The sequence below is a fragment of the Equus asinus genome, chromosome 7 (assembly GCF_041296235.1).
Source record: "Equus asinus isolate D_3611 breed Donkey chromosome 7, EquAss-T2T_v2, whole genome shotgun sequence".
NCBI lineage: Eukaryota > Metazoa > Chordata > Mammalia > Perissodactyla > Equidae > Equus > Equus asinus.
Genome location: NC_091796.1, coordinates 70,382,798 through 70,396,359, shown reverse-complemented (window position 1 = coordinate 70,396,359; position 13,562 = coordinate 70,382,798). Strand labels below are relative to the sequence as shown.

The window sequence follows — 13,562 nt, the reverse complement described above, 5'->3', positions numbered from 1 at the left end:
TGGAATTTCGGGCGGAGGATCCAGTTTCCCCTTGCACAGTACGGCCTGGCTTGGAACACTGAGTCTAACTCACCCTTCCGTTTCATAGAAGGGGAATCCCACTCAGGGGGAGCGCTTGAACAGTTCGTTTACTGTAGCCAGACCCAGTGTGGTATTTGTAAGCACCTTATTCTAAAAGTCATTTATCATAAGGGAAGTAAAACCCAAACTGCAAAAGCGACAAGTTAATGAGGGCAACTCTTGAGCAATATTATTGCAAGTTGTGACTGGGTAAACAGTAAAGATCAAAGTTCAGTTCGCACACATCCTCCTCCAAGAACCATATCACAACAATTTCTGGTTCATCACAATTTAAACAGCCTTATCGTTTTCACCTGCAAGGGGAACTCCATAGGTGCAGAATATAGAAGTTTATAAACAAAGTCTCCGCCTTTCAGGTTGGAGCCTCAGAAATGATAATCATGATGGAAACAATAAACAATAATGATTAATACTAATAATTACAAAAGAAAGACTGAATATGATTACTGTGTATGAGTCTCTGCGCCCTCCAGACATCTTCTCATTTAGACCTCGCTACGTATTCTTTATGTGGACAAATAAGGAAATAATTTTTGGGGGTTGCCGAGGGCACAGCTACTGGACTCCAGCTGGGTCGGCTCAGGCCCCCAATCCGAGAGCCTAGAGCTATTGCTCATGGACCGTTTTGGCCAAAGATGCGCTTTCTCCTCCAGCCACGAGGCAAGGGTCATCTGCAACGCGCTTGACACGGGCCAATGCAACTCAGAGACTGGGTTAATTCCGTGGGGGTGGGGTTGGGCGGAAAGCAACGTGATCTTTTGTTTAGTTCATCTGGTTTAAAAAGCCAGATGAGGAGGAGAAGGGGCCGCGTTCACAGGTGGGAATATTTATGCTTTCCCTGTTGACACCACCAGAGCCTTGAAAACTGTTTGCCTTCAAAACAACTGTTATATAAACGTTCCTGGCATTACGAATCCTGTGGCCACTGTACCAACAGGAGTAGCGCCAAGTGAAAAAGTCACCCACGGCTTTTGTTCCCACCGCGACGCTTTATCAGGCGCACAAGCAGGCGAAGCGCGCACTCTTTGCCAGGCTGGGCGGGCCTTTGCCCGGGCTGGGGCGGGGCGGGGCGGGGCGGGGCGGCGGCCGGGCTGTCCCCGGCGCTGGCGCGAAGCCCGGACACTCGCCGTCTTCATCGCGCGGAGTCGGACGCGGCCACGATGAGCGGCGAGTTGCTTCTCTGGCTGCTGGCGTTGTGTGTGCTGCTCGCGGTCGTGGTGCAGCTGGTGCGCTTCCTGCAGGCCGACGGCGACCTGACCCTGCTGTGGGCCGAGTGGCAGGGGCGCCGCCCAGGTGAGGACGCAGCCGCCGCTCCCGCCGCAGCAGGAGGCCGGGCTCCGGGCGGTCGAGCTTTCGCGCCTCCGCGTCCCTGCCGGTGGCGTGGAGCTTCTGGGCGCGAGGCTGCGCCTCTCCTCGGGGCCGCGGGGTGGGCAGGCGCTTCTGCCCGTCGTCTCCTGTGCCGGCCGGCGCCCCCCTGTCTGCTTGCCGCGGTCGGAGAGCGCTGCGGTCGCCCGGGCGCCCTCGGGGCTCCAGTTCTTAACCGGGGAGTCCGCTGCCGCGTCGGGGGCAGCTACTTTGAGAAACGGGGCGTGTCCCCCTGCGTTTGTAAGGGAGGCTCCTATTGGGGACTGGAGCTCGGTTTTTCTACTTCCTGAACTTGTTTATCCTACACTTCTCACTCCTGGAGTTTTGATGTAAAATTTGAGGTAGTCTAGAGTTACCCACCTGCCTAGTCATTGGGGTAGAAGTATAACCCTGGAAAGAACTGCATCGGCGTTTGGCCTGGAGCCAGACCATTACTGGCATCCTAAGGGGCGTCCCGCCCATCCCCTTTTATCTGTGCCCCGCTTAATATGCGATGGTGGTTTACTGGACGCATTCTGTGTGCTGAGCAGCGTGCTCGGCCCTTTGCACACACACGTGACCTCCAACTTTTACAGTGACTCTTACAAAGTTATTAATCTTATTTTCCAGATAGGGAAACTAATGTTCAGAGAAACTCAGTGATTTGACCAAAAGCTAGCCCTTGGCTCCACGGGGGCGGCGGGGAAGTGGGGTTTCCCTGGACCGAGTGTCCTGTATGAAAATACCCAAATCATGTGAAGAGGTTTGCCTGGAAGTGGTAGCTAGTGTGCTGTCAAAGCCGGGCTGGGGAGGGAAGGGGAGCGAGATCGCTTCCAAGGGCTGAAGATTGGTTCTTGGGGACCCCAAAACCCTTAGATGGTACAGTGTTTTGTGTCCCTCCAAAGCCCAACCCTACCCGACAAAATCTTACTCCTGAGCGTTTCATTTCTCTCGTTGGGTTCTTTGTGTGTAAAATGTGCAGCACTGACATAATTGAGTTCTCGGAAAACAAACGATACACATGCGAGGTCAGTGTTACAAAACTCTGGTAAGTGGCTGGCTGTGATTGGCCCACTTTCTCTTGATCATTTGCTTCCATCTCAGCAGATATAATGCAGCTGCCTGTTGGCTGCTTTGTGTTTGATCCTTAGTGCTTTTGTGTTAACTTGGACTTTGAGAATCAACATAAAAGTTTATATTTTATTATTCTATAAAAGTTATTCAACCCATTAATTATGTCAAGAGCTGAAAAGAAAAAATATTGACAATATCTAGCAGCTAGTTAAAGTTTATGAAGCAAAAGTTGAAAGTTACAGTGACTAAAAATATTTTTAAGAAATTCATGTAATTTTTTCAGTTTTGCTGGAAAATAAGAGTTTTGAAGGATTTTTAATACATTTAATTACATTGCTATTATGTACCATATAATTTGCTAATTTGCACATGTAATTTGATACATTACAATTTAAGTAAATACATTACCTTAAAAGTTATTCAGCAGGTAGATATAAAGTTCAGTTAATAGTTTTAAATTTTAACTTAATTTTTAAATTTAGCCACTCATTTTTTACCTTTGAAGATTGGCACCTGAGCTAACATTTTTCTTCTTCTCCCCAAAGCCCCCCAGTACATAGTTGTATATTCTAGTTGTAGGTCCTTCTGGTTGTGGCATGTGGGACGCCACCTCAGTGTGGCCTGATGAGCAGTGCCATGTCTGTGCCCGGGATCCGAACTGGTGAAACCCTGGGCCGCCAAAGCAGAGCACGTGAACTTAACCACTCGGCCACGGGGCCGGCCCCTGGACTTAGCCACTCTTAAACTTGCATTGATTGAGGAGTAAACTTTATAGAACTCCTTTTATGTATGAAACACAGATAGATGTAGAATATATAAACAGATATACTGTATATCTGTGGAATTAAAATTTCATGGGGGAGTTATCAGGAAAAAATGACTAAAAAGACTCCTGGGTGTGGAGATGGGGGCACTAATGAAAAAAAGTTAACGGAACATGGAGATCGACTCAGGTTCCCCAAACAGCTTAGACTGGAAAGATGGGCAGGCTCTATTAAGGTTAAAAAAAAAATCCTCCTTGTCTTTTCTATAGATTTATTATTTTTGTCACTTTGAAAAATAGACAAGTGGCGGGCCTGGCGGCGTAGTGGTCGAGTTCGTGCACTCCACTTTGGGGGCCCAGGGTTCCCTGGTCTGGATCCTGGGTGCGGACCTCGCACCACTGTCAAGCCATGCTGTGGCAGGCGTCCCACATATAAAGTAGAGGAAGGCTTCTTAGGTGTCTATTCACAGCTATTTGTGGGTCTTTGCTATATTCCACTCTCTCTGCCGGGCCCTGAGGCCAGCAACGGACAGGCAGACAAGCTCCCAGCCTTCAGGGAGATTACAGTCTAATAGGGTAAATTAATCTCTGTAAACCTCAGTTTCCTCTTTTATAAAATTGAGATAATTCCTATTTCATAAGGTTCTTGTGAGAGTTTTAATGAGGTAATGTGATTAAGTGCAGAGGAAGCAATGAAAAACTGTTCCGCCATCATAATTTAACGTATACAGCTTGATGACTGAGAGGATAAGTATACACCTGCGAGACCATCACCATAACCAAGGCCGTAAACATAGGATATTTACATTTTTAAGCTCCACACATTAGGTCTTCATATTTAGTGATATTGTTTAAAACTATGTTGTTTTGGCTAATCTTTGATTTATGAGTGTAATGCATAGCTTATTTTCTTCCATCGATGCCCCCTCCTTTCTCAATAGAATGGGAGCTGACCGATATGGTGGTGTGGGTGACTGGAGCGTCAGGCGGGATTGGTGAGGAGCTGGCTTACCAGCTGTCTAAGCTGGGAGTTTCTCTTGTGCTGTCTGCTAGGAGAGTGCACGAGCTGGAGCGGGTGAAGAGAAGGTGCCTGGGTGAGTACTGAGTACACCTGCAGTAGCGGCGTGCTTCCTGGAGGAGGGGCGTATACTGGGCAGTGCATCCTGGCTCCGCTTGTCCAAGGGCTTTGACCCGCTCCTCTGCCTTTTCTCTTCTCTTAATTAGCTGCCCTTTCCTCTTTCTGCCACCTTTCTACTTTTTTTTTTTGCACCGACTCTTCACATTAGGGAGTGACCACCAGTTCTCTCAAATGCTGATGGATTTTTAGTGGCCAAATGAATGTCGTATATTTTTGTCTTAGAGAAAGAACAGTTTGGTTCTTACGTATGACATACATGTATGTAACCATAGAAATTTAATTAGGAAGGATCCTTATTCATTGCTAAAATGTCAGATATTAAAGTCATATGGGGATGGTATAAGATTTTTGTTATAAGGGATGAAAGGACAGAAATGGAATTAAGTTTAAAAAATGCAACTTGAGATAATATCTTTCATATTCATATAAAGAGCAACAATGTTAATTTTTTGTTTGGGTTTTGGTGTAGTTCCATGCACACTGAAAGCAGCTTCATGTAATGAAGTTATTATTTTTCATGGACACAGTATCTAAACTGAGATAATTTTGACTTTTTCAGCAGACCACTTTTTTGGTCATCTACCTATCATTCTTTAAAAGTCTTTCTTCACTTTGCTGGTGGAACTAACCACCCAGAAATGAGAGTTAGTTGCCAAAGCCCTGAGGCCTCTTTCAGGACAGTGCTTTCAAAGACCTCTTGTGCTTTTGCGCTGGGTGGCTTCCTCTGGTAGCTGCTCCTCCTCTGTTGAAACTTGCAAGTCCTGCCTGGGCCACGATGAACCATGTCAGCACTTCTCAGGCCCAGGGAGGCTGATCGTTTTCCTTTTCTCTGCCAGATCATTGGTGCAAACTTTTGTGTTTCTTTTAAAACAGTTAATGTTTCAAAATTTACTCCTTTGCCCATGAAGGCTTTATACCTCTTATATTTTCTCTACTTGCTTGTTTTTCTTATTGGCATTACTTGTTGTATTTCAAGGTTAGAGTCTAAGAAAATTAGTTTCAATTGTTCTTTTCATGAACAGAAATAAAAAGGGTCATTATAGCCCAGTATATTTCTGGGTTTGGAATTTCAGGATTGTGTCCTTTTCCGTGTTTGCCTCCTGCAATCCTTAGCCTCTGGAAGGAAGCTTCTATGTGTCATATGACTGGAGAACTCTGAGCTTCTTACTGATTTTAAACGGAAATGGTTTTCAATGTGTGTAAAAGAGCACCTAAACTTTGTGAACCGATCATAAAACAAATGTACCTCTCTACTTCTAAAGACATTGCTCTAAAATTTTTGCTTTTTTTTAGCTTGTAATATAATCGTGATTTCTTCTAGAGTCTGTTCCAATGTTAGATTGTTTATAAACAAGTGAAGAGAGCCACTCTACTTCCTGCGTACCAGCCAGCTTTTTGTCCAATAAGATGTTGCCACATCACCGCCAGTCTTCCTCTTGGTCACTGAGAGAAACTTCCACAGTGGCCTCTCAGTGTGTTGCCAACTCTGGTTTTAGGGTGGGTGTTAAACTTAATGAAAGTAGCAAGGAGCTTGATTGAACTATTGCACAACTTCCACACTAATTTTTAAGTGTCTTTCCTTAGAGAATGGCAACTTAAAAGAAAAAGATATACTTGTTTTGCCCCTTGACCTAACTGACAGGAGTTCCCATGAAATGGCTACCAAAGCAGTTCTCCAGGAGTTTGGTAAAGTAAGTAGCATTTTGAATTGCTAAGTCTTGCTTTAACATAGCTGCAAAAGAGATTTCCATCTGTGGTGCTATCGTTAAAAGGGCTTTAGGCAAATGGGTCTATGCACTGAGATCAAGGCCCATGAGTTGGGCCTCTTAATCTCTGAGTCTTTGGCTTTATGTAATTAGTACTTTTCATACCCAGCAAGGACTAATGCCTCCATGTAGAACAAATGAAGCTACAAATTCACTGCGCCTTTTGTTTTTATGACACGTTACTTTCCATAAAAAGCCACTTAAGATGGGAATTTAATTCCATATGTGAATTCTGGTTTTTATTTTATCTTTTTATTGCTGACTTCTGGAAATACACCATTTTGTTCCATTGATTCCTCAAATTAATAATTTACCAACCGTCCCTAGGAATTGCATCAGTCCCTCTTCTGGTCATTCTAAAGTGCCCTCTTCTGGTTTTATTTAACTAGATCGACATTCTGGTCAACAATGGTGGAAGATCCCAGCGTTCTCTGGTTGTGGACGCCAGCCTGGATGTCTACAAGGAACTAATAGAGCTTAACTACTTAGGGACGGTGTCCTTGACAAAGTGTGTCCTGCCTCACATGATCGAGAGGAAGCAAGGAAAGATTGTTACTGTGAATAGCGTCCTGGGTATCATAGCTGCACCTCTTTCTAGTGGATATTGTGCCAGCAAACATGCTCTTCGGGTAAGGCTGCTCAAACTCGGCTCTGATAGAACTGACATAAATGTGTATATGGAGGATATATATGGCCATCATTGCAACAGGTCATTGGAACTGGAAGACAGAAAGAGAGACCCAAGGAGACCTTTGGTGGAGGACATCCCGGAAGATGCTAAAAAAGACTTGAGCCTCATGTGCTGCTGCCTAATTTGGCAAACATGTATTGAGCACCCACACTGTGCTGTGCTCTGCAGCTGATCCTGGGGATATAAGATGATAAAACATGGTTCCTGCCCTCAGGAAGTGTACAGTCTAGTCAGCATGTCACCCTTCACTTTAACCTCATTTCTACCACATCATCATGGCGAATTTGAGGTCTACTCCTCGTTTCTTTTACACACACTTCAGGATGTAGTTTTCTTTCCTATTTCTGTGACTTCTTTTTCCTGCCCCCTGGCTGATTAGCCCTGGGCTTCTAGCCTTGACTCTGTTTACCTTGGTTTCATTGGAAGAAGAAAATCAAGTCAAGGCAGAATCTAGGAGAAAAGCTTGATTTGGGTTGCATGACTTATAAGATGTGAATATTAAAAATGAATGAATTTTTAATGTTGACTTAAGAGTAGATGTGAAGAAATGTTACTAAATTATTACATGGAATAAATTAAATCATAAGGCCAAAGGAGACACATAATTTATAATTAATGCAATTGAAGGTCAGTTTAAGTAGAATGTTTCAGTATTGGAATGATGAACTGTAATAGCTGAATGGTCCTCACAGTTTCATGAAAATGATTCCTTAGGCCCATCCATCCTCTTTCTGCTGTGAAGAGCAGACAGTTGCAGAGAGTGATGAAACAGCATGCTACACTGATAGTTGCCTTGTATTTGGTAATGGCATTATCAGTCACTTCCTGCAGAGCAGTTGGGCAAGTCTCAGGCAGGCAGGTGAGGGAAGGCAGCCACCCAATCTGTTTGGCACCAAGTATCTTATAAGACATGTAGGATGCTTTCGATCAAACACAACATGAGTTGTCTGGCCTGCCCTCCAAGACCTACTGTTTTATTACTTGATTCAATCCTCTGATACAGTGCGGCAGGTTGAGACTAATTAGTTGTACCAGTAGCTGAACACTGAGATCCAGAGGCTCTTTTTGAAGAGCACATTTCCTTCCTGATTCCCAGCAAGCTATAGAGTGAACTTTGTCTCTCATTGAAAAGTTCACACACCGTACTACAGGCGATTTCAAACAAGTAGAGGTTTTACTGTCTGATGTATTGGCTTTCATGGTGTCCTCTCTCCTCTTGCTATAGAGGGGCAGAATGTTAGGGTATGGGAGTTCATTCATTTATGAGGCCTTTCTTCCTGTCCATCTGAGTCAGGCACTGTGTTAGGCTCTGACAGCATGAACCCTCATATGCCCTGTGTTTGATAGGGGTCAGCATTAAGGACTGGTAATTGTGTAATGTTGTTGGATCATAAATGAACATGCCCTGTGTTAGCTATTTAGGCTTTTCAATAGTTAACTCACCTTATAACAATGTAGTCTTGGAACATTTCCTAATTTAGGAAAAGAGATGAAGAGAAGTAGATGTTTACTCCCTATTTTGTTTGGAAATGGCCAGTATCTTTAAGTCTGGAGGTCTAGACTTTTTTTTTTTATAAAAGTCATTGAGTAAGCAATCATACTACATTTTTAACTAGCCATGTACTCTTACTACCCAAAAAAGATAAATGTTTGCTGAAACTAATTGTTAAAATAATAATAGAAATTGAAAAAGTTGAATTATTCCTCTGATAGTTTCTGCTAAGTACTAATCCCCTTTTGCTCCACCTTGCCCCAACCTCGGCACTTTAGACCACATTGAGGGATAAAAAGAAACCCAACCTTAGTGATTCTCATTGGAAAACACGCACCCCTTTTGGAGTGGGGACGTGGGGACTAGTGTGAGGAGGGTGTATCGGGATCTCCAGGGGTAGTTTTTTACCTGTCTGGGGCTTGCCTTCCATAAAAACCATTGATGACATGAACTGCCACTGCCAAAGGGGGTGAACCATCCATACCCAGAAAGAGCTGAGAATGCCTGTTCTAGATTGTTTTCAGTCTTACAGTTAAAAATGCCTAATAGGCTTCTACAATTATATTTCCTGTCCTGTACGCAGGCATTTCAGAACATATTTGATTAATGTGCTGCTATTATCCTTCATAAACAGTTGAAGAAAAGTAATTTCATGCTAATAGTAAACATGAGATGTGTGTCTGTATTTACTTTGTCTTTTTTTTTTTTTTTTTTCCTGTTAGGGTTTTTTTAATGGCCTCCGAACTGAACTTGCCACATACCCAGGTATAATAATTTCTAACATTTGCCCAGGACCTGTGCAGTCAAATATTGTGCACAATGCCCTAACTGAAGAAGTCACAAAGGTAAAGCTTTCTAGTTGGGGAATAAGGTGAATGCTTTAGTAGTCATATATTGGTGTTGTATCACTGTGCCTCAGGGTTTTCACGTTAGAACTGCTTATGAATTGTTTACAAAACTTAACTCATGGCATTAGGAAAATTGTAAGGGTTAGCTGATCCTGCTTTGGCATCCAGTTTTAATAGAGGCTAGAGAAATTGCTACTATATGCTTAGAGGATTACTTTTACCTTGCTTATATGCTTATAAGCAATTATGTGGGCTACCAGTATTTTAAAAACCCAGTTTCTAGCAATTCACAAATTACAACAACATTGAAACGTTCTGTGTGGCTGAATTTTTTTATATTTTCACATTTTCTGGAGAGGCTCTAAGGTACATAGAATAAGCACTCTATTATAGGAATCAAGGGAGTTGGAATGTAGACCTAGTTACTACTAATGATCTGTGTGAGCACAGAGGAGTTACTGCCTCTCTGGGTCTTGGTTTATTTATTTATAGAGTGGTAGTGGGTTAAATAGATTAGTCATAGCAGATTTGTTCATTACTGAGGAACCACTTTTATCTTCTTCATCCATTTTGTCCCCATAGACTCCATGTTTTATAGAATTTCATTTGCTAAATCTATGTGTTAATAATTTGTTTAAAAATTTTTATTATTAAAGTGATATATAATTATCATTAAGTACATTAAAATGATGCAATGCTGATCAAAAACAAAGAACCTTCATCTTTTAGTTAGCCTGCACAGTCTTATTTGGTAAGTGTATGATTTTTGTTAGGCTTTTTGCAGTATTATAAGTTAGCTTATAGACACCCAGTGTACTATACTACTATACCTATTAGTATCTACGGGGACTCCTAAGGGGCATGAGGTCACATTAAAGGAGTCACTCAACTAGATGACTTCTGCGTCTTTTCTAGCTTAACAGTTCTGTGAAATATCTTGGATAAATACTCAGCATTCACTTAATTTTTAAAAATTTCGTTAGGCCGTGGGCAGTGGTGGCGACCAGTCCTATAAGATGGCAACCAGTCGTTGTGTGCGGCTGATGTTAGTCAGCATGGCCAATGATTTGAAGGAAGTCTGGATCGCAGATCAGCCTTTTTTGTCGATGACCTATCTGTGGCAGTACATGCCAACGTGGGCCTGGTGGATAACCAACAAAGTAGGCAAGAAAAGGATCGAGAACTTTAAGAGTGGTGTGGTAAGAACAATTTATACATTTAACGCATACCGATCTTGGAGGAAAGTATGACAATTTCTAGTGCTTAAAAACTTTTTTTTACTAACTCTCCACTAACCTCATGATATAAATACAAAAGATCTAAAAGTATTCTATCCCCCATGCATATCTGTTGGTTTACTATAAGTTACTACTCGTCTTAGAGAAAGAACTTTTCTGTAAGATAAAAATCAAAGATTGCCATTTTTTCTTCTGCGCTTACTGTTTGACCAGTGTATGTGCCAAAATGCTCTTTATCCACTGTTTCTCCCCACAAACTCCCACTCATCCTACAAGTCTCAGCTCCGTGTCACCTCCTTGGGTTGACACCTGGCCTCTCTCCCATTTCTCCCCAGGACTGGGTGCATCTCAGCCCGTGCTTACCTCTGTCACAGTACTTACCACGCTGTCAAAACAAGTTCACTTTCACTGTGTAGTTCCATTTCCTTTGACCTTGTTCCAGAAGCACTCTGCACATCTGAGATGTGCCTATGTCCATGTCTAAGAAATATGCTGATCACTCATCTTTCAGCACTTATTTATTTATTTTTTTGGTGAGGAAGATTCACCCTGAACTAACATCCGTTGCTAGTCTTTCTATTTTTTTGTGTGTGCTTGAGGAAGATTTACCCTGAGTTAACATCCATGCCAACCTTCCTCTGTTTTGTATGTGGGATGCCTCTACGGTATGGCTGACGAGTGGAGTAGGTCCCGCTGGGATCCGAACCCGTGAACCCCAGGCCACAAAAGTGGAGTGAGTGGAACTTTAACCACTCGGCCACAGAGCTGGCCCCATTCAGCACTTGTTCTTACAGAAAAGTGAGGAATATTATGAACTATTTCTGAGAAAATTGTGGCCACTGAAAGAATTTAATATATAAACAGCACAGGAGATGTAATGAGTAAAGCCAAAAATTATAAATATGATATACAAAGAAAGGTTATTTCTGTGGATGGTTTTATTGTTAAAGGATTTCTTTCAATGATTACTACCTTCTGTTAGAAATAAGTTAGTAGGGATTGACATATAGGGAGAATTATAAAATGGGATCATACCATATGTCTCATTACATAACCTACTACTACTTAAGCAGCCCACAAATTATTAGACATTTAATTTGTTCCCACTTTTTGCAGGTCAATGAAAATGAATTAGTGAAAAAAGCAAACAAAATGCTTAAAGACACTTAAAGGTTATGAAACTTCCATGATGCACTGACATGTCTAGAGCTTGAAAAATCATGAAAGGGGCTATTCATTTTCTACCAGCTTGTAATGTGCACCAGTTTGCTTTGGGCCAAATCATTTGCGAGTGTTTTGGTTATGCTGGGATTTGTTGATGTGGGAAATTCTAAAGGTAGAGCTTCATCAAAGATTACATCTGTGTTTTAAATTTGAAGGACAGCTGATATAGTGGTATTGTACCCAGTGATGGCTACAAGTTGAGAGGGAAAGGCCACCTTACTAGAGAGGTGACATAGTATCCTGGTTAAGAGGACAGAGCCTGGTGCCAGGCTACCTGGGTTGAAATCCCAGCTCTACCCCATACTCGTCCCATGACCGCAGACAAGTTACTTATATAAGTCAATCTCCCCATCTACAAAATGGTCATAGGATTGTTTTGGGGATTAAATGAGTTAATTTATGGAAAGCTCTTAAAACACACATTGGGGTGTTATGCTTATTAAGCATTAGTTGTTAATGCTTTTGTTTTGATGGTAGCAGGATATTCAGCTGATAGTAAATATTGAAGAGTTAAATAATATGGCAGAGAGAGAATGCATTATAGAAATAATTGTCTCAGAGGGGAAAGAAGGACCAGGGGCTAGAGTTTCAGTCCTACTGTAGCAGTTGTCCTTTCAGGAATGCCCATAGGAAGGTTTTGTTTTCTTTACAGAATATAACTGTAAAATATAAACAATACTCAGTAAAATCTAGTATTTGATTACGTCTAGCTTTTTCTAAAAATGATGGCCTTCCTCTTTGCTACCACCATCTTTAATATATTGTTTATTATGTGGCCTTATTGCTTTATTACTTTTTTATGATAAACTGGGCATCCTTTCTTTTCCCAATACCATTTCTGAGATAGAATACCTCATTCTTTACACAAAACCGTAGAAACTTTAAAAAATTGTTCCTTCCTTTTTTCACTCAATTCTCTCCTCCCTGCTTCTTTCCTCCCCACCGTTATTTTTTATTGTATATATCTAGCTCCTTATTGAAATTTGTTTATAAGCGTCTAAGTTAAGAGAATGCCAATACAGTTTATCTCAAACTAAATGTACTTATTGATGATACTTGAATTTGTTTTTATCCTTTAGGCTAGGAACAGCATGTTTGGTACTTTGTTTTGATGAATCTTTATTATTTTTACGGATCAAGAACAATAGCTGCATTGAATTTTGTGTTATAATTTGTTTTTGTCTTACTAGTACAAATTCTTGGAAGTGGTAAATGCATATCTTCCCAAATGAACTCTCACATTTTAGGGATTATCAAGTTGCCTTGTTTTACTCTTTAAGCAATATACTAAAAGTTCACAAATCACTTTAGAGTTATCTGTCAAATATTTCAATTCTAAATACTCTGACCTATTCTTTGTATTTATTAGAGCAAGTCAGTGTAGGTATGATATGCTGATCCAGAAGAGTAGTAATAGAGATTTCAACATTTATGAGATGACATGAGTGGATGCTAACTAACAATAGAGGAGATAGTGATGCTAAGCCCATTAGAGATATTTTTGTGTAGATCTAGAATTCTGGCTGTGTGTTTTTCTAATTTAGCCATTTGCCCATATAAGGATTCTTAACAGTGAATCATAGTATTATAGCTCTTCAAAATAGAAGGAATTAATTTTCAAAAATTGGGGTAAATACAAGGAAAGACTGACTCATGCTACTGTTACTCTCTTATAGGATGCAGATGCCTATTTTAAAACCTGGAAGGCAAAACATGACTGAGGGAGTACTTGCATTTTTCAAGCCACTGGAGGCAGAAATGGAAAACATGAAAACAGCAATCTTCTTATGCACTGAAGAATAACTTGTGATTTTACTTCTTAATAGATACAACTTTCCTTTCAATGTGTAATAAATAAAAAATTGCTATGAATCTTGCAATAAAGATAGTAATACATACTACA

The 13,562-nt window shown here is 41.4% G+C and overlaps 1 protein-coding gene across 1 annotated transcript; it reads left to right on the top strand.

Annotated features, from left to right (window-relative positions):
• Nucleotides 1-1,004: 1,004 nt before the first annotated feature.
• On the top strand, nucleotides 1,005-13,562 carry DHRS7 (dehydrogenase/reductase 7). Its single transcript, XM_014864640.3, has 7 exons — nucleotides 1,005-1,374; nucleotides 4,204-4,356; nucleotides 5,985-6,091; nucleotides 6,556-6,795; nucleotides 9,072-9,194; nucleotides 10,181-10,396; nucleotides 13,336-13,562. The coding sequence occupies exons 1-7, from the start codon at nucleotides 1,242-1,244 to the stop codon at nucleotides 13,378-13,380; spliced, it is 1,017 nt and encodes a 338-aa protein (XP_014720126.1). The 5' UTR covers nucleotides 1,005-1,241; the 3' UTR covers nucleotides 13,381-13,562.